General features: G+C 45.9%; 1 protein-coding gene across 1 annotated transcript in view; it reads left to right on the plus strand.

Moving 5' to 3' along the window:
- Positions 1–14,763: 14,763 nt before the first annotated feature.
- Positions 14,764–26,651, plus strand: part of pard3ba (par-3 family cell polarity regulator beta a) — a 133,695-nt gene continuing 121,807 nt past the window's right edge. The window contains exons 1-2 of the mRNA XM_076724065.1: positions 14,764–15,156; positions 21,174–21,275. Of these exons, the coding sequence (XP_076580180.1) occupies positions 15,040–15,156; positions 21,174–21,275 (219 nt within the window). The 5' untranslated portion in view covers positions 14,764–15,039. The remainder of the gene's footprint in view (positions 15,157–21,173; positions 21,276–26,651) is intronic.

Raw genomic sequence — 26,651 nt, forward strand, 5'->3', positions numbered from 1 at the left:
TCCTATACATTGCTCTGTATGGACACTGAATATATCAATAGAAATCCATTGTAAGTACTATTTAAATTTGCAGGCATATAACTTTGTCAACTCACTGTGATATTACCTGTCACTGGGCCTTGTGCCTGTGTGTGTGTGTGTGTTTATGTGTGTGTTGCTGCGACAGCCTGATTTACAGGCTATTGGTGTGTTTAATGGAGCCGATGAAGCAATGATCGCTCATCCAATCCTTTCTTGCCTTCTGCCCTTTCTGCCAGGGTCTGATACAACCAGCCATCTCTTAATATACACACACACACACACACACACACACACACACACACACACACACACACACTCAACATCTATGTGATGCAAGAAGGTGGTCACACATATACCCTAAAAGTCTACCGACACACACGCACACACACACAAATCCTGCTTTATAGGGGATAATCCAATGACAGCCAATTTGCTGGAGGGATATACTTTTTTTTATGCCATTCTTTATTTATCCATCGCCTCTGCTTTTACAAGGCAATTTGTTAGGTGGCCAGCTGGAGGAAGGAAGTATTAACCTAGACTTCCATTACCATGCCTCCCCCTCTCTCCTCCTACTCTCCCCCATCTCCTGCCTCCCCTCATCCGCTCATCCTTTTAAGATTAAGCCGCCCCCCAAAAAAGGGGGTCCAGTGTAATCATGAAAGTGTCACATTTCAGCTGAGAGAGGAGGGAATGGTGGCTTCAGGGTCACTCTAAAATTCTCCACTCTTCACTCTCACTTTTTATTCTTTTTTTTTTCTTTCTCTCCCTATCTCTGCCACCCACCCACGCTCTCTCCATCTCTTCACCCCCCCCACACACACACTCCTTCCTGTCTTTTCTTTCTTTGTTTCAATCTCTGTTGCTCCTCTTTGCTCCTGTTACCTCTATCCTTCTCTTGATTTTGTCCTCTCTTCCTTTCTGTTCCTCTCCAGTCTCGTTATGCCTCCACCTCCTCTCCCTCTCCTTCTCCCTCTCTGACAGTGGTTCAATAAGCAGTGCCTCCAGAGTGGTCTTGCTCAGTCAGTGGCCAATTACCCAGTCACACTGCCTGTCCTCTGGGACAGACAGGATTAGCAGGATCTGTCGTCTGACCAGGCACACACACACCCTCTCTCTCTCTCTCTCTCTCTCTCTTTCACACACACACACACACGCACACACACTCAGACTTGGACACCTGTCACTTAGACATGGACAGACAACCTGTGGGTTCTTTTTTGTCCGTGATTTATATATATATATATATAAAAAAGCTCAGGCTCCGCCATCTTTTCCTCCAACAGGCAATTTGACAGGCCAGTGAAGAGAGGCACAGAGAGCCTGTGGAGAGGAGGAAATGTATGCTGTATCAAATGCATAAAAGCATTGTACAAGCTCCACTGGTGCAGGTGGTCAGTGTGTGGTGTGGTAACCAGTAGAGCAACATACTGAGGGATCAGAACCCACCTGGAGCAAGTTTTTGCTTAAGGGCAGCCCGCTCAAGGCAACTTGGATTTGCAACTTGATGGCCACAGCGGTGCAGCCAATGAAAGCAGCAGCAGGAATTTAATGTCAGTCAGCTCTGCTTCCCCCGAGGCTCAGCTTCTTCCTCGTGGTTGCGTTTCACCTCCGCGCAGCTCTTTCACTGCTGTCAGCTGTACATGCTCATACGCTGCTGCAAGATGACCAAGATGAAGATGATTGTTGAGTGTGTGTCTTGTTTTTGGGGTTGTGGTTGGGTACATTTTTTGGTGCAGCAGGGAAAACAAACACAGGAGATCAGGTAACACTTTCTAAGGGCCCATGTAGCATAAGAATAGACAAAAACTAGAATATAATATATCAGCAAAAGGCGTAACTCAACGTATAGACTGTATCTATTGGCAATGGCACACTCAAGGAGAAAACCTCTTCACTGTACAGTATCTGTCTATAATATCTCGATGAAAACATGAATTCCTGAACTCCTGCTGCAGTTCACAGTGGCAGATTTGCCGCTTGATGTGCAATTTGTAAAACAATGGGTCTTCGATTTCACACTCAAGTAAACAATAGCAGGCTTCTCACTCCGTCATCTCATCTTGTCAGCCGAGAGTGTCGCTGGCAAATGAGCGTCGCTGCAACACGGGAAAATCACAGCGCTCCCGAACCAGAGATCTAAATGACCCTGGAGGCTCTCGCAGCTCTGGGTCGTCTGCCAAAACTTTCCACATGGAACCTGCACTTTGGAATTCATGTTCTGCACGTGTTATGATGTAGACCTAATTAGGGTGCATTGAGCTAATTTGACAGTAATTACTGTACTTGGTTCATGGGGTGTACTTAAGTGAGGAAAGTTGCACTCTGGACTGAACATCCCGTGCCAAACTGTTTGGGAGGAACACCAGAGCCCGAGTATCTCGTCATACGGATTGTTTTGGCTCTTGGTTCTCACAGCAGTCAGCAGTTTTCACTGCTTAAAATGTACTTCCAATAAAAAGTTTTCCCAATTATGTATCCAGGATGTTTTCTTTGGGTGGAAGACAATGATAGGAGATGTGTATGATAATTTCGCCTAAAAGCAGACCGTTTCTTTAAACAATAGTCCATGTTTTTGTGGTTTACACAATACCTAAACTGTTAAGCACAATCCCATTCTTCATCACAGATATGATCGGCGTACAATCACAAGCATGAGCCGCAGCTTTAGCCAGTGCTTCCACATTATTCATGCGCCTCAACCTTCCCAAAAATAACACTCGTGTGATTAGAAGAATTGCCAGCTCGGCTGTGGCTTAACCTCTTCAGCCCACACAGATCTAAGGTTGGGTCTGTTGTTCAGGCACATGGTGCACAGCCAAGCTCAAACCCACAGAACTTCATTTTGAATTCTAGTCAAGATCCCGAAGTTTCCAAAGATACCAAACATGTCAGGCTGAATTACAGTGAAATGTGAGTGCAGTGATTCGCAGGACATGTAGAACTTTCCGTTTTAGCAGCCATGTGCATGCTCGTCTCCCGGGTTTTAATAGTTCACTAATCTCTTTTTGGTTTGCAGCGTGTACAGAATATGGTTTTCTAACATTTAAGGGAAATTGAAGGCTATTTTCAGTCCAGAGTCAAAAGCCTGTCAAGCTTGTCCGGACCCTGGCAAAACTGGGAACGCGATTGGTGACTTCTTGTCTCCCTGAGGTCAAGATCAGAGTTTGTCCTCCTTGGGCCTGGTTACCTCAGTCCCATGGTTCTTCGGCTGTCAGCACTTTCTGCAGTGATTGAAGGAGCTAAATGATGACAGCAGCATGATCTGGCTTACAGGAGGCAGAGGGGGGGACGAGTCCGGTTTTTAGCCATTCGAGCAGTCGTTCAATCGCCTTGGTCCCCATTGAAATACAACTATTGGATGGACTGCAATGAAGTATGTACAATTCATGGTCCCAAGAGGATGAATCGCAATGACCTTGCTGATCTCCTGACTTCTCCTCTGGAGGCCTCAGCAGGTCAAAATGTTCAAAATATTCCAACATATAGTAGCGCAAGACTTTGTGCGATGTTCATGGGTCTGAAAGGACGATTGCTAATGTCTCTGGTGATCCCCTGACTTTTCCTGTTGTAGTCTATTACTGCATATTAGCATTGTTATGATGAGCACATTAGCATCATGATGTTAGTGCAGCCTCATGGAGCTGCTGGCGCGGCTGCAGAGTCTCTGTGTTTTGTATTCATAGCTTGTGCTCTGCATCGTTTCTGTGTGATATCACACACTGTTACTCACCAGTTGTGGAGGATAGATGTTCTGCTCGACATGCATGTAAAGCTAACAGAACAATACGGTAAAATGTCATGTTTTTGACTTTGAGCCTCGCTCACTCTGAGTGTTTCTGAATCAAAGACACACAGATGTCAAAATGAAGAAACTGTTCAGAGATTCGTCTCCCCTTCCCTTTTCTGTCTGCCCTCCCAGAATGAAGCGACCCAAATGTCTGAGTCACTCAGTCGCCTGCAAACCTTCCAGGATTTTTTTTTTTTTCTCTTTCCCCTCTCTGACTGTTCGCTGACACGGTGGGAAATGAGGCTGGAAATGATCTGAGGAAGAGCTGGATTCCTTCCTCTGTTTCAAAATCCCCTCCGTGGACTCTTTTGAACTCGCCCACATCCAAGGGCCGGCTTATCCAGCCACTTCAAAGACGCTGGAGACCGCGTGTTACATCAGGGCTGCGGTGACCACTGACGCGCTCCCTACACGAGTGGAAACAGAGAGGAATGTCCTCTAATCTCAGCCCTGCAGAGAGAGGCTTTCAAGTAAGGCCTGGCGTTTTCCCTCTCTGCTTAGAAGGGAAAAAAGTACTCGCAGGGCTTCCAGCAGGTAAGTGGCACCCTGCCTTTTGTCGCCTGGAGGATCCTATGGAGAGGTCTTACAAATCCCCAAGGTTCACCTAACTCCAGTGGAGATGTTTGGGGATTTTTGTGTGTGTGTAGGCTCGAGATTGTTTTCCTGAGTGGAAGAACTTGATGCATTTCTCCATAAAAGCATTATCATACATACAAAACGAAGCCTGCGTCTCGATTGTCTGAATTTTGCTTCCAATTTACCTTTTGAATCAACTGAATTTAGAGTTAGTCGCACCCGTCGCAGGTCTACACAAATGGCTGAAGGACGTTAAGCAGACAGAAAGATGGGATCAATATTAGCTGCTTCTGCTATTATGGGACTCAAAGTGTACTTTTAGTGAAGTCCTCACTTTAAAATCGCTGTCACCGAGTGAAAAAGGCACAACAGACGTATCTGACAACCTCTCATCTATAATCAGTTTATTGCTCACGAGAAAAAAAAAAGTAGTGCTCCTTAGAGGAGCAAACGGGAGCCAAACAGCCTCCAAATTACTATCATTCCCTACCTCTCCTCCAGAAAAGCTCTTTTTGATACTGACTGAATCAAAGAGGCGTCTCTGAGTAATTAAGTGAATTATGGTTCAGCAGAATTGTAGACTTGGTTGAGAAACTTCGCTGTATGGATTCCTCTCTAATTACAAAGGAGAGCTGGACAGAAATAGCTCTTCCTTTCATCCTCAACCTTGGTGTAGTCTGGATGAAGCAGCTGTAAGCCTGGACTTAACCCCACCATCGACCTGAGAGCCGAGAGAGAGAGAGAGAGAGAGAGAGAGAGAGAGAGAGAGAGAGAGAGCGCCAAGAGTTTATTTCCATCCTCTGACTGCTTTGCTCGATCCATATTTATACCAATCCTTGGGAAAGTGTAGTCTGGATTTAGGGAGATGAGAAAAAGAGGATACAAGGTGGTATACTGTTGAGTTAATGGGAATACATGGGCCTGGGATTAGAGGAGATTGATCAACACAAAGCAACCTTGAGTTTAAGAATAGATGCAGGGCTGTATTTAGGATTTTAGGAATACCGACGTTGCCCCTTTTTTGAAATCATTTTATTTATTTGGTTTTAAATTGTATTTTCTTAACGTGAAGCTCCTGTTTCAAAGCCCCCAAGAAATGATACTGAATCACTTATTTATTTTTGTCAGCCTGAATAAGGTCAAATTTAAATATTCTGAGTCTAAAACTACTGGAATCATCCAATTAAGAAACCTGTCCCCTAGAAATGACATTTGAATGCAACTAATTATATCTGTATGTGTATAATATCTGCAAAATATCGATTTCTTTTCTCCCTACAGCGCCGGCTCATAGCAGCTGAATCACCCTTTAATGTTGATGTGTAGGCACTCACAGCACTTCAGGTTAAGGTGATGGAAAGACTGAGGTTTGGGTTAAATATTGAAAAAGCCAAAGGTGACTTGAAGCACATGATGAGAAGAAGCCTGCAAACCAAACAGAAGTCTTGTGAGTCCTGCACTTCATACGCCCACCGTCCACCCCGAGCACATTCACATACATTCAAACTGATCATCTCTCTATTCTAGATATTACGTGCTGTACAATTAACAACACATGGGCTGCAGTATGTTTTATTAGGTTACATTTCAATGAAAAAGCACATTAAGAATTATGTTCTAAGAGGCAGACTTGCTAATCAAACACCTACCTACCAGGTTACTGAAGCCCCCAAAGGACCAAACCTCAGCGTCCTCAGCTCTGAAAAGCAGGTTCACCCTGGGATTATGTCCAAAACTAATCAAACATTGTCTCAAGATATTAAGCAAAGCCAGTGACTGATTTATTCAGCACAAATTCACTTTTTAATTGAATCAATATGTTCGTTTTGGATTCAGTTCTGCTCCATTAAAGGTTCACAGAGTACGAGCCTCTTCAAATAACACTTTCCCCAAAATCTGGAATATGCAGTTTGTAAACCCCCCCTTCACCCCCTACCCCCCCCAAAAAAAGCAGGGCGCCAATCAACTTGTACGGTCCCCATAGCAACTAAATCAAATGGCGGCGCAGCTAGCTATGTAGCCGCTGCTGGGTGGTGTCTGTCAAAAGCACATAGTCATTACCTGCACCCTCGTCCCTTTGTAATACAGGCAATCACAGTCTATTCACAGCCCGCAGAAGGCAGGGAGCCTTTTCTCTCCCACAAAGTGATCGAGCCTGGATTGTGAAAGAAATGCAGCGTGACGCTTTCCCCCGTGACAAGTTCAGACCACTTTCTCCTCCTTCCACCTCCTCCCTGTCATCGATCGGGGCTCCTTTCACCACACCGAGCGTCTCGCCGATACAGAATCAGGTCCAGGCTGGTCAAGTGAATAACACCCTCCGTCTCGCAATCATGCACTGCAGCGAGTCGGCTCTGTAATGATGGGAGAGACGTCCTCATCACCAAAATCTGCGCACGCCGAGGAAGATTCAAATTAAGGGCGTTTAGGTTAAACAGAGCTTCATCAGTCCATACTGTGCTAGCTGAAGGGATGGAAAAGTAATTTCTCCACTCCCTGATCCGCCATCTTCCCCCCAATATACGAGGCCGTGCAAAAGTTCCAATAATGTGTTTAACAGGGTGACAGAGCTCAATTTTTCGACTGAGGCGTTTTTCACACCGTGTCATTTCTGCCTTGTTGAACTGCTCCTCTCTCCAACACTTGCACCCATTTCTCAGCCGCAGCCTGAGCCCTGGTCAGCGCGATGGGAACGTCGTGATGCTCAGAAAGGCAAAAAGGCTTTTTTCTCCGACCCGATTCTGCATGCAAATCAAAGTTGGATCAATCTGGGATTGTCTGATGAACTAATTATGCAGTAATTGTTCTGGTCTAGACCACTGATCCATTGTATGAGAGCGGCTCTTTGTGTCTTTGCAGTGCTGATTGAGAATGATAATTGGGTTTTTTGATTGGCAGAGGGGCAATTTTGATCTCTCTTTTCTTCTTTGCCCCTCCACACGCACATGCAGAAACACACACACACACACACACACTCCTCCCTCCCTCCCACACTCTCGTCCCATCTAGCCCACTCTCCATTCATCCACTGCTGAATGCCCGAAACACATCCATCTCGTGAGCCCAACTGTAAGCTGGTATGGAAACCTTTAAACAGGTTACCACGGGTTAAGTGATGAGGCAGGACTGCTATGCATTTGCAATTAGTGCATTTGCATAACTTAATTGAGTGTGTTTGGTCAAATGATTGTCATTAGTTCTCCCATCTCCGCCGGCACATGCAGGGAAGAACTGTGATGACAGCCCGCCTGCACACCTACACTGATAATAGAGGAGCGGTGGGCAGGCCTGCGTGCACAGACGCAACAGCACCTCAGTGTGTCTGAGCTTTATTTCTCTTTCTGCCTCTTCTGCTGACTTAATGTTCTCCTCAGTACGAGCCAGGTCATAATCGCCATTACCCAGAATCCCCACAATCTGACCGGGGTCACGCAACGGCAACAGAACTCGACCGTGTCCTTTAGAAGGCAGGTCAGCCAAAACAAACGTCTGACCCTGTGGGAAAGGTAACGATAGCCCATAATGAGGTGGTGTTATTACAGTAAAGCCTTCCTTAACTTTTTGGCTCTTTGACCTCTGACCTTTGCTCACAACCAGTTCGACGGCCCCTCCTGCTTGTAATGAAATCCAGATTGCTTGCTTGCAGTGATGTCACTGACCAGAGCTTGAAGCCTCTGTTGAGGACTTTCCTTTGGCTAACAGGCTGCTTTAAAGGATCAGTTCGCCCAAATCACAAAAACACATGGCTCGCTTACTGCACCTCTTGTACCATGTTTCATTGTATTTGCAAATCTGCCACCAGCCTTATAGGAATTTCATTTCTGGTGCTCAAAGTATTGAAAAAACAAACCATTTTTCATTTGACTCCTTTTTTTATTATCAGTCATTGAATTTGAATTAAAAAGTTGGCTCTGCATCGCATGTGCATATGAAAGACTAATTTGTTATATGAAGTAATAGTTATTCACATGCACAGAAGATTGTGGAGGTTTCCACACTGGTGAGTTCAATTCAATCTCTGCTTTTTAGTTATGAATAATTTCCCAATAATGTTCATATGAAAGCAGTAACATCACCGCAGATGAACAGACCTTTTAGAAGCACAAACATAAACCACAGTGTGTAATCCTGGTTGTGCTGTATGTAACAGTGTAACGGCGCCTGCTGCAAATAGAAATGTGCTCTTGGTCAAATCAGAAGGAATAAACACAGAAGAAAAGGCCGTGAGGCAGAGCCGCACAGAGGAGCCGCGGGGTGTCAGTGGGATTGAAAAGAATGACATCACCGGGACATTTACGAGCTGCAGACGGAGGAAAAGGTGCCATTTCAGAGCCATTAAACTATCCAGATAGCCTCGCCTCGCTGCCCCCTCTCCTCTGCTCTCTCTTTCATCCTGCTCTCTCGCTCGGCCCCCTCCACTCCTCACCTTTCCCGACCATTGCCGCCGCCTTGTTTGCTTTTGTTGCAAATGTAGCCCCATAATTGTCCAAATCAATGTTTAGCAGTCTCCCTCACTGCGATTAGCCGGGAAATGAGGTTATGTGGCAGTTGCCATGGATTCAAGGCAGCGGCTTTCGAAAAAAGATCTCCTGCGAAGCCGGAGACTGACACGGTATAATGAACTTAAATTAAAGCAAGTTTTGTCTCAATGTAGATTTTAATTACCCGCCGATTGTCTCCGACAGAAGGAGCGAAGAGAGAGGAAAAAGGAGAGAGAACAAGTGAGGGGGTGAAAGAACGGGTGGAAAACAGGGTTTATGTGCCAGAGCGCTAATTTGATCCATTAAGGGATGTGTGTGTGTGCGATAGAGTGTGATGTGCTACCTGCCTGGTGAATATCAAGTCTCATTCTCACCCATCAAGGTGCATGGTGCAAAGGGCGAGAGTAGTGTCTTGTTAAACTCCTGGCTTCAGCTGAGAAAAATCTAATTAGTCTAATTAGACGTGTGTAACAGTCAAAGATGGAATGACTTCTCCTTTGTGACTTCCTCGCCGAGAAAAGTGAGAAAATATGTTTCCTCCTTGAGAGGAGTGTGAAAATATGCGCAGACGCGTCGATGTTATCGACTAATCAGCATCCTCCCTCACACCGCGACGCCTGTGGCCTGATCTCTAACCTGCTCTATGATCCTTTATGCCGACGATGACATAATAACTCATTCCTGGTTTCTTTCCAGTGGAGCTGCTCCAAAAGTAAAGCATTAACAGGAAAACCTTACTCATCCGCTTGCATAACAAGATCCATTCAGTGAGACCCTGGCACTTCAACAACAGCTTTCCTGGAGTGTTCGTTCCAAGGAAGGGATGCGTGTCTTCAAATAAACGTGTGGCATTTAACAGCTGCAGCCTCGCTCCTCAAATATCACACACACACACACACACACACACACACACCAGCAGGAGTTAGATCACAGATGTTTCGGGTGTGTTGAGGTGATGGTGACACGCAACTGAACTTGTGCATCATGTTAAGATTGCAGCTCTTATTTTGAAGGATTGTCCATGTTTGCAAAGCTACAATAGGACTTCCTGGTTCAACAAAGAGTGTACAAAAAAAAAAAAAAAAACCCAAAGCGTGACCTACAATGCACATTTTGTCAGATTCCTGTCTTTCTGTAGACTCTCCAAACATTTCAGTGGGTTCGACTGTACTGGACAAAATAAAAGCCTGATAAGTTTTTCACAATTGTCTGCCTTTATCTCACACTGGAGAGGGCCTGCAGTGAAAGGAAGGCTCTACAAAAGGTGGAAATCCTATGTGGGAAGGTTTTAGCGAAATGCAGTAAGCCATGTAGAGTAAATGATCCAAATGAGCTTTGACATGTGTTACTGTAAATGCCAGGAGCAAAATTAAATTATGGGAATAATGCAAATCATAAAAATCTAATTGAACATAGGTCATAAAAAACCCATGCAAGATAAAGTAGTGACGGTACATGAAGGTCGGCTGAAAACCATGTTTCAGGCACAATGCCTGGGGATAAACAAATGAAGTCAAATGATGCAAGAGCTTTCCTTTTAAAGCCCTTATGGTTGTTTTAGGTGTTTAACATGGTGCAAAGCAGGGCGCTCCAGACAGGTCAGACACTCTGCTGAACTGAGCTTGACCCTGATTTTGGGCCACGGTTCTGCCAGCTGGGGTTACCACTGAAAGATGAGCATTTCCTGGGTCACTTGTCCAATATGAAAGGGGTTAAAGAGGTCGCTTCCAGCAGGCTCCAGACACACTCCACTGACAGCGAGGGCGATGCTGCATCGGCTCAAACTGCGCACATCTGCCTGCATCACCCTTCAAATCTATAGCTCCGTTAACAGCAAGCATAAAACAACCATTTTCCACATTTAGACTTACAGCATGCAGATATCTGAGCTGGAAGGAGTCAAACTTCTTCTTACGTTCATATTTCTGGACATTTTTCCCTTTACTGTACCTACAGTGTTTACAAGAAAATCCATGAAGAAGAGGACTGCCAGCAGTGCCTCACAAAGATCCATCTAAGCTGTAGAAGTGTAATAATAGTACAATATGCATCTCTGTGTGTCCATAGATCATGACATCTGAAGACAGCTGTTTTGCTCTTAATAACTGCCATTATTCCAGACAACAATTCGGGCAACTTTAGCAACACTCGTAATTCACAGGCGAGCGATTCGATTTGAGCTTTTCAGCAGCCGCATACAAAAGAAATGCAATTTTGCAGCATGAATATTATACCTGAGGTCTGAAATGAAATCCTCATGCTGAATGAAAGTCATATTTTGTGATTGCGAACGCTATCTCTCCTGCTCCGCTTGCACAGCTACACACACACACACACACACACACATACACACTCAGAGAGAGCGAGGGCAGGTTTTTATGAGTAATCCTTGCTACTGATTCAGGGCCTGTAATTGTAAGCAGCGCAGCAGGAAGTGAAGCAAGTCTCAGCTATTGACCAGCTTCAGTCTCACACTGAGCTAAAACACAGGGGTGGTGGCACTGCCGCTGAGAACATGTCAATTTTGCTCTTTAGAAAAGGGGCACTGCTTGAAGACTGAAAGCAAATCAACACGGCTATCGACCCAGACAACCCAACCCTGTAAATTGCACTCAGAGAGACGAACAAAACAACAAAAACCATCTCTGGGCTTTTATTGACGGCCAACACTTTGGCTAGCACGCCTTACTTCCAGACGAGCGCAAGACTGAAAAGGCTCAAAAGAGAGGCTTGATAGACCGCTCAAATACATACAATCTGCACTTTGTAACAGCAGTTTAGCTTAAAGATGTTTTCAATTCTGATGAACAACAGCAACAAAACTCTGTGAAACTCTTGCTGCTGCTGTGCATCGCCTATTGCTCAACACCAGCGCAGGTGAAGGCGTGGCAGGGAGCACACTGGTGGAAGTGACATCACAGAGTCAGCAATCAGCAGCAGGAGTGTTGTGCAAACACCGAAGCGACGCATTGTTGTCAAACTCGTCCGCTCTCAGGTCAGACAACGGCTCCTTTCTTCCTCGCGTGGGACTAGATAACATCACACTCTCATTGCCTGTGTGCTGCGTTACAGCATTCTGCATCTCTGGCACTGACATCTTGTCATTCTGTTCCATTTACGTGTTCCAGTGTGAAGACATATTGAGGCCTGTCATGTAGTGCATTGTTTGACACAAATGGGATCTGTGCAGATTAGTAGGAGCCACCTTGAACAAACAGGAAAGCCTCTGTGTGCAGCAGCCCCGCATGTGCTAGTACGTTAGTGTGTATATACACAATGCATGTAAGCGCATATTTTGATCAGTATGTACAAGTTCTTTGCAACAAAAGCAGTTTGATACTCAGTTACGAGCAGAGGCACCTAATTTATACATAACTCCATATATCGGTCAGGAGAAGGCCGTGCTTTATGTTCAAAAGCTCAGGAAAAAGCTAAGAGGGTCTTGAGTTTTCCAAGATTCTTCCCAAAAACCAACAAGTATTTGTTCTGTTGCTACTGTGGAATCAACAAATCCTGAACCGTGAGCAGCATTGGGAATGTTTTGATGATGAAGAAATGCAATTTTCTTGTGCTCAGGCGGTGAGAAAACGAAAAGCTCGGCGTAATTGCGCAGGTGAGATGAAACTTCCTCTGCATCAGAAAACAAATAGAAAAATTTGAAGCGTTGAAAGCGCATGAGTCAGGGTGTCTTTGAGGTGCATGCCGTAGAAATGCAGTGACTGTAGTTCTGCTGTCACTATCAAATAAAGCCAAAATGCTCCAAAAAAAACAAACATGAGTGCATCAAAAAGATTGTTACTGCAATAAAAAAGCAGTGTATTCCTGCACTGCAGAAGCACTCCATCCCCAATCAAGGCTCACCAACATCATGCAAATATTTCTATCTGCACCTGCTGTTACAGGCAGCAAACAGTGCTGTTCGCTGGTGCCACTTTCCGTGATTTCTGGGTCATGAAATCCTCCAAACTTTGCAAATTTCAACCAGATCTGAAGTGCAAAGTTGCAACAGAGCGGGGGGGCTTAACAGTGGGACAGCTGGAGCAACAGTTTGAATGCAGGCAGGTGAATGTGTTTCACAAACAGGCGGGATGTGGCTCTACGTGTCCAATGAAACGCCAACACCCCCTGCGTTATCTCTCATTTTCCCTGCTCTCAGGTTTTAGTAATGTTGTATGGAAACACACATGTTCCACTGCTGACTGAGTACGACTGCAGCCAAGTGCTGGCAACAACTGATGAGTCAGCAGCTGCCATAATCACAATGGGGGGGAACATAACCAGCATCATATACTCTCAGTGGCTCTGCAAACACAGCGTTAAACCAGGTATGAAATTATGTTCTCTCTTAAAAATCAGAGCCCAGAGATTATGGACGGAGGACGCAGTCACTGTGGGATTTGCTAATTAGGGATCATCTCTTTCTTTCATTCTTTCGTTCTTTCCATCATCTCTCTATTTGCTATCTGTCCTGGCACCTCACCTCACCTCACCCCTCCCACGCTCACCTTGTATTATTGGGAACGAGAGGCCCGAGATGAAACAAGAGGCAAAGAGGCTGTCAGCCCCTCATTGTTCGTGCCGTAAATTTCAGACGAATTATAGCGGCAGTGGAAATAATTGCTTGTCCCAATTATGAATCCATCTGCCGTGGTGGCTCTCTGATTTGATGGGGAGGAAACTCCCGAGAGCAATGCCAAACAATGCGCAGGGAAAAAGGCACGGGAGCATGTCAGCGGCCATTAATATCCATAAAGGCAATTTCACAACACACCTAATGACATGAAATGACAGACAACTGTTAGGTAATTAGTATGTGTGATGTGTGAGTGAGTAGAGGTGTGATGTGTGTGTGTGTGTGTGTGTGTGTGTGCAGACTTAGGTTAATACATTCCTCTGCAAATACATGTGGACCGTTTACCTAACAGTCCCCCTGTCTGTCTTAGAAAATAATACGACCCTGAAGGACTATTTAGACATCAAATATGACGTTTAGAGAATTGTTCCACTAAGTTTTTGAGGAAAGGTTTTCCAGGGTCAGCTCGAGTCAAAATGTCCTGACGGCCTCTAATATAAATGTCCAATCAAATATCTGATTTTGGGTCAAAGCTATCAGATCCAATTTAAAAGAAGGCTGACTCATTATGGGAGAGAAAGGCCCCCCATCAGTGCTAAACTACGACCTGTTATTATTTTTTGTGGTGGAAGAAATTTGAACCAATGTACATCCTGTTGAGTACTTTTATCTAAATCAATGTATTATGTTCTATAAGATGATTATATGTCGTGGATGTTAAATATGTAGCTCGGAAAATAAATGTAGTGGAGTAAAATTTGCAATATCGACCTCTAAAATATAGTGATGTGGAAGCAAACTTGTGTAGTAACTGAGTAAATGTACTGTTATTTGAGAATACACAGTACTTCTATGCAATAAGATTTGCTTCGATGGGATTGGTACCTATGAAATTTCTATCAGATTGAATGAGCTTTAAATATTTTATGTAATATAATTTACATAATAATATATTCACTTTTCTACATTGTATTTCTACACTGTTTACATATTTGCTTTCTAAATCAGTGAATTAAAAAGGGCTCAAAGTTGGAGAAAACTTTAAAAAATGTGTGTATTATATTTCTATGAAATATAAATATATATATATAACTACTGCAACTACTGACTGAGGGAATAAGTGTGTGTCAAACATGTAAAGCTTTGGGAACAGTTCAGACGTGAATTTTGAAATAATGCAGGTATGGATGTGAACGTTAAGGAGGCGGTGAAGTGCCGTCGAGGTGCGCTGTCAGCGGGAAAGCCGTTTCCTGGAGTGCCGGACTCGCCGTGATTTCTTCCGGGTTCCTCTCAGTTTGTTTTGTTGGTGTGTCAGCGTGACAGAAACTCTCAGTCTGCGGCTCAAGTCACAGTTTTTATCGAACTTACATGACGACTTGGCTGAAAATCAGATGTCCTCTGAGGTTTTGCACCCGCGCTAAGGCGGATAAGTGAGTTCGCCGTGATTTCATCCTGACCTGAGACACCTGTTGCTCCAGTTTCGGCGGACAGGTGCCACTTTCTTCGCGTCAGCTCGGGAGCAGCTCGGCCCGAGGCTGCTCGGAAACTTGGATTAATTTCTGAACTGTTTTTTAAAAATATTCGACTTCACAGCTGCTATGAAGGTTACAGTGACTTTCGGGGACACCGTGGTGGTGGTTCCCTGTAAACCGGGGTGGACCGTCCGGGATTTAACCGACCAAGCCACGCGCAGATACCGCAGGATTTTGGAGCAGGTGAGCTCTCTTATAACCCGCTTTTGCCTCACTTTGTCAGGACTTTCGTGAAATTTTTTCCGCCCCCATAACATGTCTCATTCCGCACATTTCATTCTTCACGTTTTGTAAGGGCTCGCTCCCATACCTTGGCAGAGGTGTGGGTCACGTGACGAGGTAATGACGTTCAAAATATTGGAGCTAGCGTTAGCTGCTAGCTTAAATCAAACAGAAGGAGTCACATCGTTTGCGTTGACGTAATGACTTATTTTGAAACTGAGCACACTTAGTCTGAACATTTGCATGTCAATAAAACACAAGGCTGATTCATAGAGAGTTTGACTCTTTTCAGGTTTTTTTTGTTGTTGTTGTTAGTTTAAGTGTTGCTGTGGTGGCAAAATAATGAAAATGTGTTGTTTTTTTGGCTGAAACCTCCTTACACTGCAGGATTAATCCATCTTCAACGTTTAGAAATTAACAAATAATTGTAATGTGCCTTGTATTAATGCTTTTATTGTGGCGGCGCAGAATGTAACTACAAGTGGTAACTTAACATTTGACTTAATGTAAGAGCAACGGCTTCTATCTGTCATTTAGCACTTTTTGATGACAGTAAGATTACATCACAGGAAACTTGCCTCCAGGTACCAGAATGCACTGCAGCTGCAGGACATTTTGGATCATGAGTCAGGGCTGTCATGTGACTCAGCTGTCCCTGTTTGCTCTCTGCACATCTGGATCCACCAAGTCTGTACCTGTTCTGATGGCAGTGGAAAGTAACTGTGGGAAATGTAGGAGCTGACACCCCAACACGCCAAACCGAGCTGAGAAGAGCTAATGTGGCGTGAGACTGGAGGAGCCTCTGGTGTCGAGCGTTGTTTTCCTGTGACTTGTGTTGTTTTGAATGCTCTGCGTGCACGTGAAGATATGAGCCCCCAGCTTTCTGCTCCCTGATGCTGCAATCACTTGAACATAAATCATTCTGCCGAACTGACCTTTTATTAATCAGCAGCTTTGTGTGTGCGCGCTGTCCCAGCGTGATAGTGTGCTGATGTGTGTGTTTCGTCTCGGCGAGGATGTGAGTGGCGCCGGCTGCACTCTCGGCTGTCTACCTGTACAATGGCTCCCTGTTTAAGCCCTGGTATCTCACCGGGCAGGTGGAAGTTTACTGTTTGATGTCCTCAATGTGGCTGCAGCCGGGGATGTGCGCTGCGGACAGGAGGCTTTGTCCTGTGAGTGATTGGGGATTAGGATTGGTGACAGGCCCTGGTCTTATCGGTCGGCTGGTCCCCCCTCAGCCCGCCCACACACCCTCCCCCTCGGCAAGGCGAGAGGCTGGCATGTGGGGATGCGAGAGGCCGCGGAAGCAGGGATGGGAGGACCGACTGGGTGCCTGGATGGCTTGATGGATTGTTTCCACTCAGTGAGGGAGCACACAAACACTTGGAGGAGCTCATCTCGCTCGGCGTCCCCTGAGCCGCCATGTCTCCGCCTCACTGACAGCCACAGCCGTGCCCGCTTTGCCCAACGGTTGATTTTCAGAGAGACACACTGCGGTGCACGAGCTGAAGTCGGCTAAATGCGAGTGTTTGGTTATAATGCACCAGGCCCTTGATTGCTTTTCAAAAGGCATGTTAATTAGGAGCCGCTGCTAGACGCTGACTCAGCAGCCTGTTGCCTCCTCTTAATAGAGGAAGATCATCGTCGGGACAGTCCAGCGCTGGAGCTGCCAGAGAGCACCGAGCAGATCGGACCGGATGCGCCGTCTGCTCCTGCCAGCAGAGTCCACGTAGTGCCCAGTGCCACGTTAACCGTGCGTGTCTCCGCTGTCCAGCCTCACCGCTGACTGCAGGGACAGTGTCAAAAACCTGGTTTTAATCACCGGGGGTGTGTGTGTGTGCGCGTTGGTTTAGCGAGCGGGATTCTGTCTGTCTCACTGTGCATTGCAGTAATGGCACGTAGCCCCTCTTAATTAGCAGTTCATTTCAGTGTGATCTCAGCTGTGACCCGGTGCGTGTTCGGCTGCTTTGGTCTGCGCTGCTGAGAAAACAGTTTCAGTTCACCAACAAAGCCTCAAACTGACTGCGTTTAGGGAACCTCTGCTCATTATACAGGCTGAATGTGATGAAAGAGGCTCCCATGGCTGTGGCTTTTGGTAAAGGAAGTGGAAGCTGTGTAAAGGTTTACACCTGAAATGTTAAGATTTAGGAGATATATTTGTTTAATTTGCCAGGCTGACGTCTGAAGCTGCTTGCTTTGACAGCCTGGTGGACCAGCATGGAGACTGTGAGCGTTGTGCCTTCTCAGGGGAAACAGCCAGCCGCCGTCTCCCTCCGTCTGTGCAGGTTCAGTTCAGATTACAGCCCCCATACCGACACTGTGCTGACACCTGAACAAACCGAAAGCACTTTGCTTACTTCTCATGTATTAGGAATGAGAGGAGTTGTCCCCTGTGGTGTGTGCGTCAGAGCCCAGCTATGCAAAAGGCATTTTTAAAGGTACATGTAACCGTTCACACCTTCTCTTTCTTGGGGTATCACACACTGGCTGGCAGATGCGTTCAGGGATGTAGTGTCTTGTAAATTTATTCTGCGTTAACTCCATTGATCCCTGAAGGAAAGGCCCCTCATTAGGGTGGATGTTGTTTAATATCACAGTAGCAGTATTGGATCGTGCAGCCCTCTTTCTTCAAATGTTTCTGTTGTGATCAGGAGTGATTTCGCCCTGATCACAGACTGCAGGCGAAGGTCAAGTTGTCTCCATCTCTGGGTGTCGTCCACAGTTTTCCTTTCTCTGTCCTCTCACTCGCACCGTCGGATCCGACTCCAAGACGGCTCCTCATCGACATTTTCATTAAAGCCTTTTTTTTTTTTTGTCACGGTTAAATCCACACCATCCTCCTGCAGCTGTGTAATTACACATTCTTGTGAGGATCAAAGTGTGAAATAGCAACCCCACCACCACCACCACCACCACCACCGCTGCAGCCGCGCTGAATTTAGCTTCACTAATCGCCCCCGACACTTCACCGTTCTCGAGTGGTGTCATGTTTGCTCACCAGAGACGGGGGGAGCGGGAGAAGGAGAGATATCGCTTTAAATGGTGGGGGACTTAATGGTGTAATTTGCAGGGAATTTACTCTTCTAACTGTCACGGTAATTCTCCTCCACTGTTGACTGACTGACTCCCGACTCCTTTTGTTTTTTATTTCATGGGAAGCGTTCGGGATACAAAGGGGAATTACCAAGGATTGACAATGAGGGACTTCAGAGGAGTTTCTTTTTACTCCCCTCTTTCCTCTCCATAGATTACTTTCCCTCTGAAGTGTCATGCATTCACCTCTTTTCAGCGCTCAGTAGAAAGAGAGGAGAGCGTCTTTCCTCGGGTCTTGTGAGTTCTGGCTCAGGAAACAGAAGCGCGAGCATGCCAGGTGTGCTCACACACTGCCTGCAGCGGTGATGCTAATTAACACTCAGCCTTTGTTGTGTTTGGAACCACTGATGTGAATTAATCCTCCCCAAAAAAAATCATACTAATGCCTTTTATTTCATTAAGGTGCGTGTCTCATTGTTGATGAAGTGATGTCATTGTAAAAAGAGCCAATTACCGCCCTTCCTTCCTTTACTGTTGCTGTCTTACACACTTACACACACACACAGTCTCAGAAGTAAACAGTGTCAGTGAGGAGAGGCGGAGGAATGCCAGCAGTGGTTCAGGTTGGACTGGTTTTTCTGGCGAGGTGTAAATGCTCTGCCCTGACGTCAGGCTCCGGCTGTACACTCCGCCGATTTCTACATCTTCATCCCGCATGTGCTGCCCGACAGTAAACAGAGTAACGCTCCACAAATCATCACGAAACACGCCGTTTTTCTGTACTTCTAGTGTCCGCGCTGTAAAATATCACCATGAAACGAATTAGGATGAACTCAGCTTTATTGGTTGATAATTCAGGACCATTTGAGAACATTTAATGATGTAAGTGTTGGATCTGATCTGTATCTGGATGTTCAGTCTGGATAAGAAAAATGCAGAGCCTGTTTTATCACCTGTTTTCTAAATGGGATCATAATTTTCAAATTGTGCGTCATGCTGTATTGAAGGCTTGCAACGAGCAACTGAAACCATAATTAGGAAAATATTTACTGAGGTATTAAATCAGGTAAGAAGCAGGATCATTTTCTCATAAGCTTACATTCAGTCATAATCCATCTGAGATGCAGCTGAACTTGAGTTACTGTTTTCGAGGCCTATAATGACCCTTAATGCTCGTAATGAAGATCCACGCAGTCGTCTTTCTTTGCACGGCCTCGCTCATACTGTTACGCCGCTGCAACAGCGACCAGCTCCTCTGCGCTGTGGATGGCTGGATTGCCTGCCTTCTTTGCGTTTCGCACAATGCCGTCGCTTTGTGTGAAGACTGCGGCGTGTTCCTGTGTGCCCGTTGTTGTTGCTGATGACTCCGTCTCGCTCAGCCCTGGCGCTGGTATTGTGGCCACTTCTGAAGAAAGGGAGGCACTGGCTTTATTCCTGTGATTGAAATCCCAGGCTCTCCCAACCATTTGTTTTAAGAGAATGGACTTGGCCCATTGTGAAAGGCAGACACCCTCTTTTTTTGTGCCCTGTAATTCACATTGGGATGCAGCGGAGCAAGAACGAGCCCATTCACGTCAGGGCTCAGTGATACAGCAGAAGCCACTTGCTGGGCCTCAGCCAAACTCATTCCAGCCTGCGAGGCTTACAGCCTATAGCTGTTAATTTAGCTGGTAATGTAGTCTTGTGCTGCTCTTGACAGATTGCTTATTGGTATGGGCAGTGCCTAATGGGCCATTTTCTGCTGCACACATTGTTAGAAACGATAAGCCTTGTCGAAGATTTCTTATTTCTGTCTAGAAATGACTTTTAATAGAAATTTTGTGAAAAAAAAATATTGTGTAACAAAGCTAAATTTAACCCATCCGAGAGGCTGGATCGACATTCTGTCGCACTTTGTATTCATGATTTATGCAATTTATCGTCAGCCTCGTCTTAAATTGGCTACAAATGCACTTTTTCTTCTGCACGGCATTGACACTGCGTGCGTGCAAGGTAACAAGAAGGGGAAGATGATGTTGTGTTACGCACTTCTCTGTTGAGCTTCATGTGTGATCCGCAGATATTCAGATTGCAGCCTTGTCAAAAAACCCTTTATCAGTGGACGGAGCAGCAGGCTCGGCGTTCTTCCTGCTCTGCGGGGTGTGTTCGCTCTGACCTCGGCCTTCGCGGTGACAATGAGCCCGGCCTGGAATGTGCCCACCGCCGTTCCCCTCAGACCAGCAAAACTGGAAAAGTCCCCGTCCTCCCCCACCTCTGCCTCACATTCTTCTGGACAAATTCTTTAAGCCCAGTGTTGTACATGTGCAGCGTAATGTGGGTCGTCTCTTCCTCCTCTTACCTGCCAAACAAACAGGAAGATCTGCCTTTGTGTCAGTGTAACTAGTAAACTGGTGTCATCACATCAGAGAACAAACTTCAGTACGTGGCTGTTGTCAGGGTGGACCGTGTTCAGTGTCGGGAAGTGTTTCTTTTATGGCCGTTCAGCCCTGTGACAGTTACTGTCAGCATTGTCCGATAAATAGAACCATTGTGTCTCTCGGCTGGTTATGTGCTATATGTGTGGTAGAGTATATATAGCAGCTGCATTGTGTGCAGCCGCCGCACTATAATGGCCACTAATTAGCCCTTCAGGACTTCCTGCCATTTTATGTTTATTGACCCTTTTGTGAAAATGTCTTTTCATTGATCATTAACAAGGATTTAGATCCGCTGGTGTGTTTTTATGACACCACGATTGCCTTACTTCTTATGTTTGCTCTAATTAAGTACGACCAATTACTGGAACTAGGATGAAAGCTGATTGGCTGATTGTCCAATGTCGCTGGTTTTTGCAGCTGTTCTCAGTTTAGTTTCGTGTACAGATGAAGGTAATTCAACCTGTTCTGTTTATTGTCCAGCTCTAATGTGACTTTATCCTCTTTGCTAACTGGTGGCTTTGTGTCCAGCACGGGGAGACTGCCGTGAAGACCCACCACTTGGAGTACATTGAAGGAGGGATCCTGGACATGGACGACCTGCTGAGTGACCTCGTGGAAGACAGAGACAAGGTGAGGATGTGTACAGCCTGCGTGTGTGCGCTTACTTCCATCTGATTCGTTTACGCTCGCACAGTTTTGTCCCGCCCTTCAGCACGCGGACGTGTTGACATGTGATCGACAGCGGTTCCTCGTGGTTGGACAGCTTAGCATAACAAAATGAGCCGCGATGTGGACGGCGAGCTTTTCCTTCGTTGTTCATACCTGGCGGGAGGCACGGTAAATTACAGTAGAGGATCCATCACTCTTCGCCGCGCTTAGAGTCTGCTCGCGGGTTTATTTTGACTTTTGTAAAGTATCCAGCCTGGCAGGATGACAGGATGTCCAATAAACAAGGTGTTTGTAAATCCAAACCTTGGTGAGCTTATCAGCGGTTGTTAGGGTTTCAAATCCTAAATGACAATGAGTGTTTCTGCTCTGGTTTTCACCAAAGAAAACAGGCTCTGATTGGATTTGTTTGCATTTTAAACACTTGGTGCTTCCTGCTTTTCAGAAAGTAAAGGAGCAAGAGTGGCGAGGGTGCCGTGTGATGTAGCTGTCATGATGAAAAGACACCATTTTAGATTTAGAGCTCATCAGCCACGTGTAGAGGGAAGTTCTCTCAAACAGCAGTGATGTAACTCCACAGAAAAGTCCACTACATTTCACACACACTCACACATACACACACAGACAGTGGCCCCATTTCTATAAAGAGCAAAATTCATTCCTCTTGCTAATTTCCCATAATGCATTCCTAAGATGTGCTAATAAACTGCCCGAAATCCATATTCATCAGCCCTGGGCCCAGACGAATGATGAATTATCAACACTTAGTCAGCAAGAAGGCCAAATGAAATGGAAATGGAGTATTCAGCCGACCCTCTACCGCACTGTAACAACTGGTGTTTTAAGCTGCATGAACAATAGAGTGTGTGTGTGTGTGTGTGTGTGTGTGTGTGTGTGTGTGTGTGTGTGTGTGTGTGTGTGTGTGTGTGTGTGTGTTGTGCATGTAAGACTGCAAGTTTGGCAAAAGACTCTTTGAGAAAAAGGGGACACGACTAAATAATAGATGTGTAAACTCAGTGGGAATCTTCTACGGAGAGGAAAAAGAAGTTTTTACAATCACGGGGAACAGAGGCCTCATTTCCGGGGATGATGGGATCATAATCAGAAGATCTGCGTCTTATTTGTGCATAAGAGGGCGAGTGGTAGATTTTAATGACTCATTTTCCAACCTGAACCTGCTTTCTCTCAGCGTCCCTCAGAGCGATCCAGCATTTGATCAAGTTCCTCCGCTAACAAGTTGCCCTGACGTCGGCTGTCTTCTCCCAGCTGCGGTGCCTTTTTTGTGGCTGCGGCTCTGCTGAGCAAACGCTTCAGTCGAACCTGCGCCGTCGCAGGAAGCGTCCTATTTACCTTTTGTTTCTTTACTCTCTCAGCTTTCACCTAATTCTCCGAACGCCCTCCCCGCTTTCATCTCACTTCCCATTTTATCCTTCTGTTTTCGCCGCTGATGAAAAGATAACAGGCGGAATAGGACAAGCGCACGTGATCTTCATAACGCGCCAGTCATCCGACTTATCTCCGGGTTTCCAAACAGCGTCGGCTCTCACAGATTAATGAGCTGTGCCTGGCATTCTTGATTAGTCTGACTTCCTTTTGTTTGTCTACGTTTTTATTACCTCGCCACAGCCGACAGATTCTATCTTTAGTGCTTTTCTTTTTTGTGCTGTTATTGTGGCCGGCACTGTTTCGCCATCAATCATACAGGAGTGGCCCCATTGTGAGGGCCCTCCACCGCACAGCGTGGGTCCTGTGTTAGCCGCGGATGCTAATGAGAGATAATGGTTAGCTATTTGTACGCCTATGGTTAGCTTAGCCGCGAGCGCAGACCTCTTTATGTGGGCCAGCCCCGCGATCATTATTCAACACGCACACACATTTGCATACAGTCACACACACACACACATCTGCTGTCTCTGCCGCCTGCGCCGAGCCACAGGCAGGCGTGTAGTGTAGCATGTTAGCATTAGCGTGTACGGAAGGAGCGCCACTGGTGGTTGATGAGGGCGGAGATGAGGGGGCGGCTGTGATTTGATTACAGTTCTGCCCCCTGCATCTGTGACATGTGCGTGCACACGCACACACCAAGGTACATGCACGCTCCGTTCATTAGCACCCCATCTCGAGACGCCGGCCACCAGCCTCCTCATGAATATTAATATCAATCTGATGAATGTGAAGAAGGCCGTGGGGTGTTGGTTTAGGTGTGACCACATGAACACGATACACACTCGCAGACACAAAAGACCACAGTATCAAGAGAGCACTGCAGGTCACGGTTCAGTCAATTATACTCCACGAAGCCCTCCTCTTCTTTGACCCTTCGCTGTGGGCGTGCTGTGTGTGTGTGTGTGCGTGCTCTGCAGCTCTCCGATGACAGTTGGAGGCATGGCGGTTGGAGTCAGTGACCTGTCAGATACCCCGCTACTTTAATAGTGGAGAGATGTAGGCAGACATAACAGCTTTTCCATCTCCTCCTCTTTATCACGCTGTTTTGCTCAGATCACAGTAGTTTAGGGATTAGTTAACCTGCTTTATCCCCTATCAGACAAAATGTTTATCATGAGGTGATAGAAAGTTAACATCTGTCATTAACAGCATCGGATATCCAGGATTTCTTGGTTTGTCAGGTATCAGCAGACTTTCCTTCCTTTCCTTTCCTCTCCTCTCCTCTCCTTCCAAAAGCAGTTATTAGCAGATGTAGTGCTTTACTTCTGCACATTTTCCCATTTACCGCTACCAGAACTGTCATTCTCTCCCAGCCACGTCCTCTGGTGGTCCTGCATTAGCCACAGCCATTACCTGCATACGTCTCCACGGTGCACAGGTGCCGTCAGGTAGGCTGCTCAGCGCCAGCATGCCGTTAACATACGAGCTGTATGCTAGGTTTCAGTTGGTGAGCCCTCCCACACGAGCCCGATTCCAAAATAGTTGGGATTTGGTGGTTAGGTGTAAAACATAAATTAAAACAGAATGTTCTCGTGAAAAAAAAATGTATGGGGGAGGATATGTGGTTCATCCCGTGTTCCTGTGGAGAGATTCTGTCGTCTGGCAGAGCGTTTGGTTCAGGATGCTGCTGGGTGCGACATAAATGAAAGTCGATGCCGCTCCATTAGAAGGCCTCCACATCGTCTCTCTCCTTCACCCGCATGCGGCTGAAATTTGCATGTTCAACATGTGTGAGTGTCCTCTCTTGTCACGCGGATCTCCTCCAGAATGGGAATTAAACTCAGGGAGCATAACGTCTCCTCATAAGTGGACTGTCACTCCTCATTCCACGTGCGTAGACACACACACACACACACGCACACACACAGAACTCCACACGGACCTCGTTTTCGAGGGTGGAAAAAAAAACACATAAAAAAGTCAACCTTCCATCCCATGCAGCCGAATGAGAAATCTAATTTCATGGGAAATTTAATGAAAAAAAAAAAGGGAATGATTTCCTCCATCTCTCTTTAATTAGCCCTTTTTAATCACTGCGCCTGCACGGCGTCCATGAACCTCCCGCGCAGCCTCTGGTTGCTGTAATGTAAATGGTAGGGGTGCGTATCCCAGCTGATCTCCCTCTGAAATGTCAAGGCTTGATTGCGACGCAGCCTCCCATCATCCGTCTCTCCTGCTTGCACGTCACAGCGGAGGACGCAGCGCGTGGAAATGTGTTATTATTATTATTTAAAGCAGGTCTTTGGTCACGAGCATCTTTGAATAATGACCTTATTTCATTGGACACCGTGTCAGGAAACATGTCATTTTGCAAACCGAACAGATGTGCGTGAAAGTTCTGAATTTGTCATATTAAATAATAATTAATGGTTGTGATTTAAGAAGCTGTGTAGTTTTATGCTTCTGATGCGACACGTGATGATATAATGTAAGCCAAATAAGAAGAAGCGACAAGGTGCTGAGCATCTTTCAGTGCAGCCTGACCTGTAATATTTTTGAGGCCGTCAACATTGGAGACAACACAGGCTGTTTTCAGAGAGATAAAATTGCACCTATGCATAATTTTCTTGTGAATAGGGAATCTGAATCAGCACTGGAATGAGAAAAAATGTTCCATTCTTGAATATTAATGTCCTGAATGAGTCTAGAGACTATAAAAGCCATCAAAGAAGGGGTTTTATTTCATGACAGTCTCAAGAATTACAGCTGTACGACTGTATAACTAGACAGTCTACTGTGCTGAAGTGCCCTCAAACATATCTTTTGCATCTTTCCCACCCTGTGGACTTTTTAAACACTTGTCGTGCTATGGAGCGGTGTTTTGATGAGTGGGTGCCTGTTTTGTTTGTATCTCTCGCCGTTACTCACGCGAGCAGGAGGACGTCTGGCGCTGTAAACTCACAAGCTTGTGGGCGACGCGAGACACATTCCCGCCAGCGTGCCAAGAAACGTACAGAGCAAAGCGCCAGCAAATTGCAAGGGGGAAGAAGACGGCTCAGTGTGATGCTGCACGGTCCTGACCAAAGTGTGTGTCAGGAACTGTCAGACAGACAGAACGCTGGCATCCAACGTCTGGTCAAATCCACGGTTTTGTTTTGTTTCTTTCACCACAAACATGCTGATTTAATCTGACATTTTGTGTAACTTTGTGGAAATTTGGCTTCTTTTGTAAAAAGAAAAAAGCGCGTTGACGCGTCTCACTAAGGTACGTTGGTATGAACAACCAGGTTTTCTAAAATTGCATTTGCAGATGATGAACAGGTTTGTCGGAAGCACCTGAATATAGCTGCATTTGTCAGTTTTGCTTGCTAAAACTACATATTGAATCACAATGAAGCAAATATTTGACGTTCCAAGAGCGTTTTGTAGGCCTGCACCCCCACACAAGTTTAAATCAATGCAGTGTCCACAGAGCAAACATGGACACGCGGCGTCATGAAGTCCAGGCTCGAGCTTCGCGTCTCCAAACTCACAATGAAATGAGATAACGCTGCAGTAGACTGTGTATCCGCCACTTCCAGGAGAACTGTTGCGTGAGTTATGTCAGGTGATTTGCCTGAAGTCATTTATCTCATGTCAGATGTCAACCCCTCTGACAGGCGACAATAAGGCACTACTTAAAACGTGCTAACCCGCTGGAGGAAAAGTTTAGTGAATAGGACGTGATTGCGAGGCGCAGACGTGCTGATTAGCCCTTGACGCTCCGTGACATCTCGCTCCCTCACCTCCATTCCCCTCATCCACCGCTACGGCGAGCCGCGTTTGATTTTCATCTGAATAGTCAAATAGCTCTGCACACCTTGTGAATGGCCAGTGATGAGCGGGAGCATGAGGTTCAAGTGCGCTGATTAGAAAATAGCAAGGCAAGGCAGTTTATTTGTACGGCGCACATGG

The sequence above is a fragment of the Chaetodon auriga genome, chromosome 23, assembly GCF_051107435.1.
Source record: "Chaetodon auriga isolate fChaAug3 chromosome 23, fChaAug3.hap1, whole genome shotgun sequence".
Lineage (NCBI taxonomy): Eukaryota > Metazoa > Chordata > Actinopteri > Chaetodontiformes > Chaetodontidae > Chaetodon > Chaetodon auriga.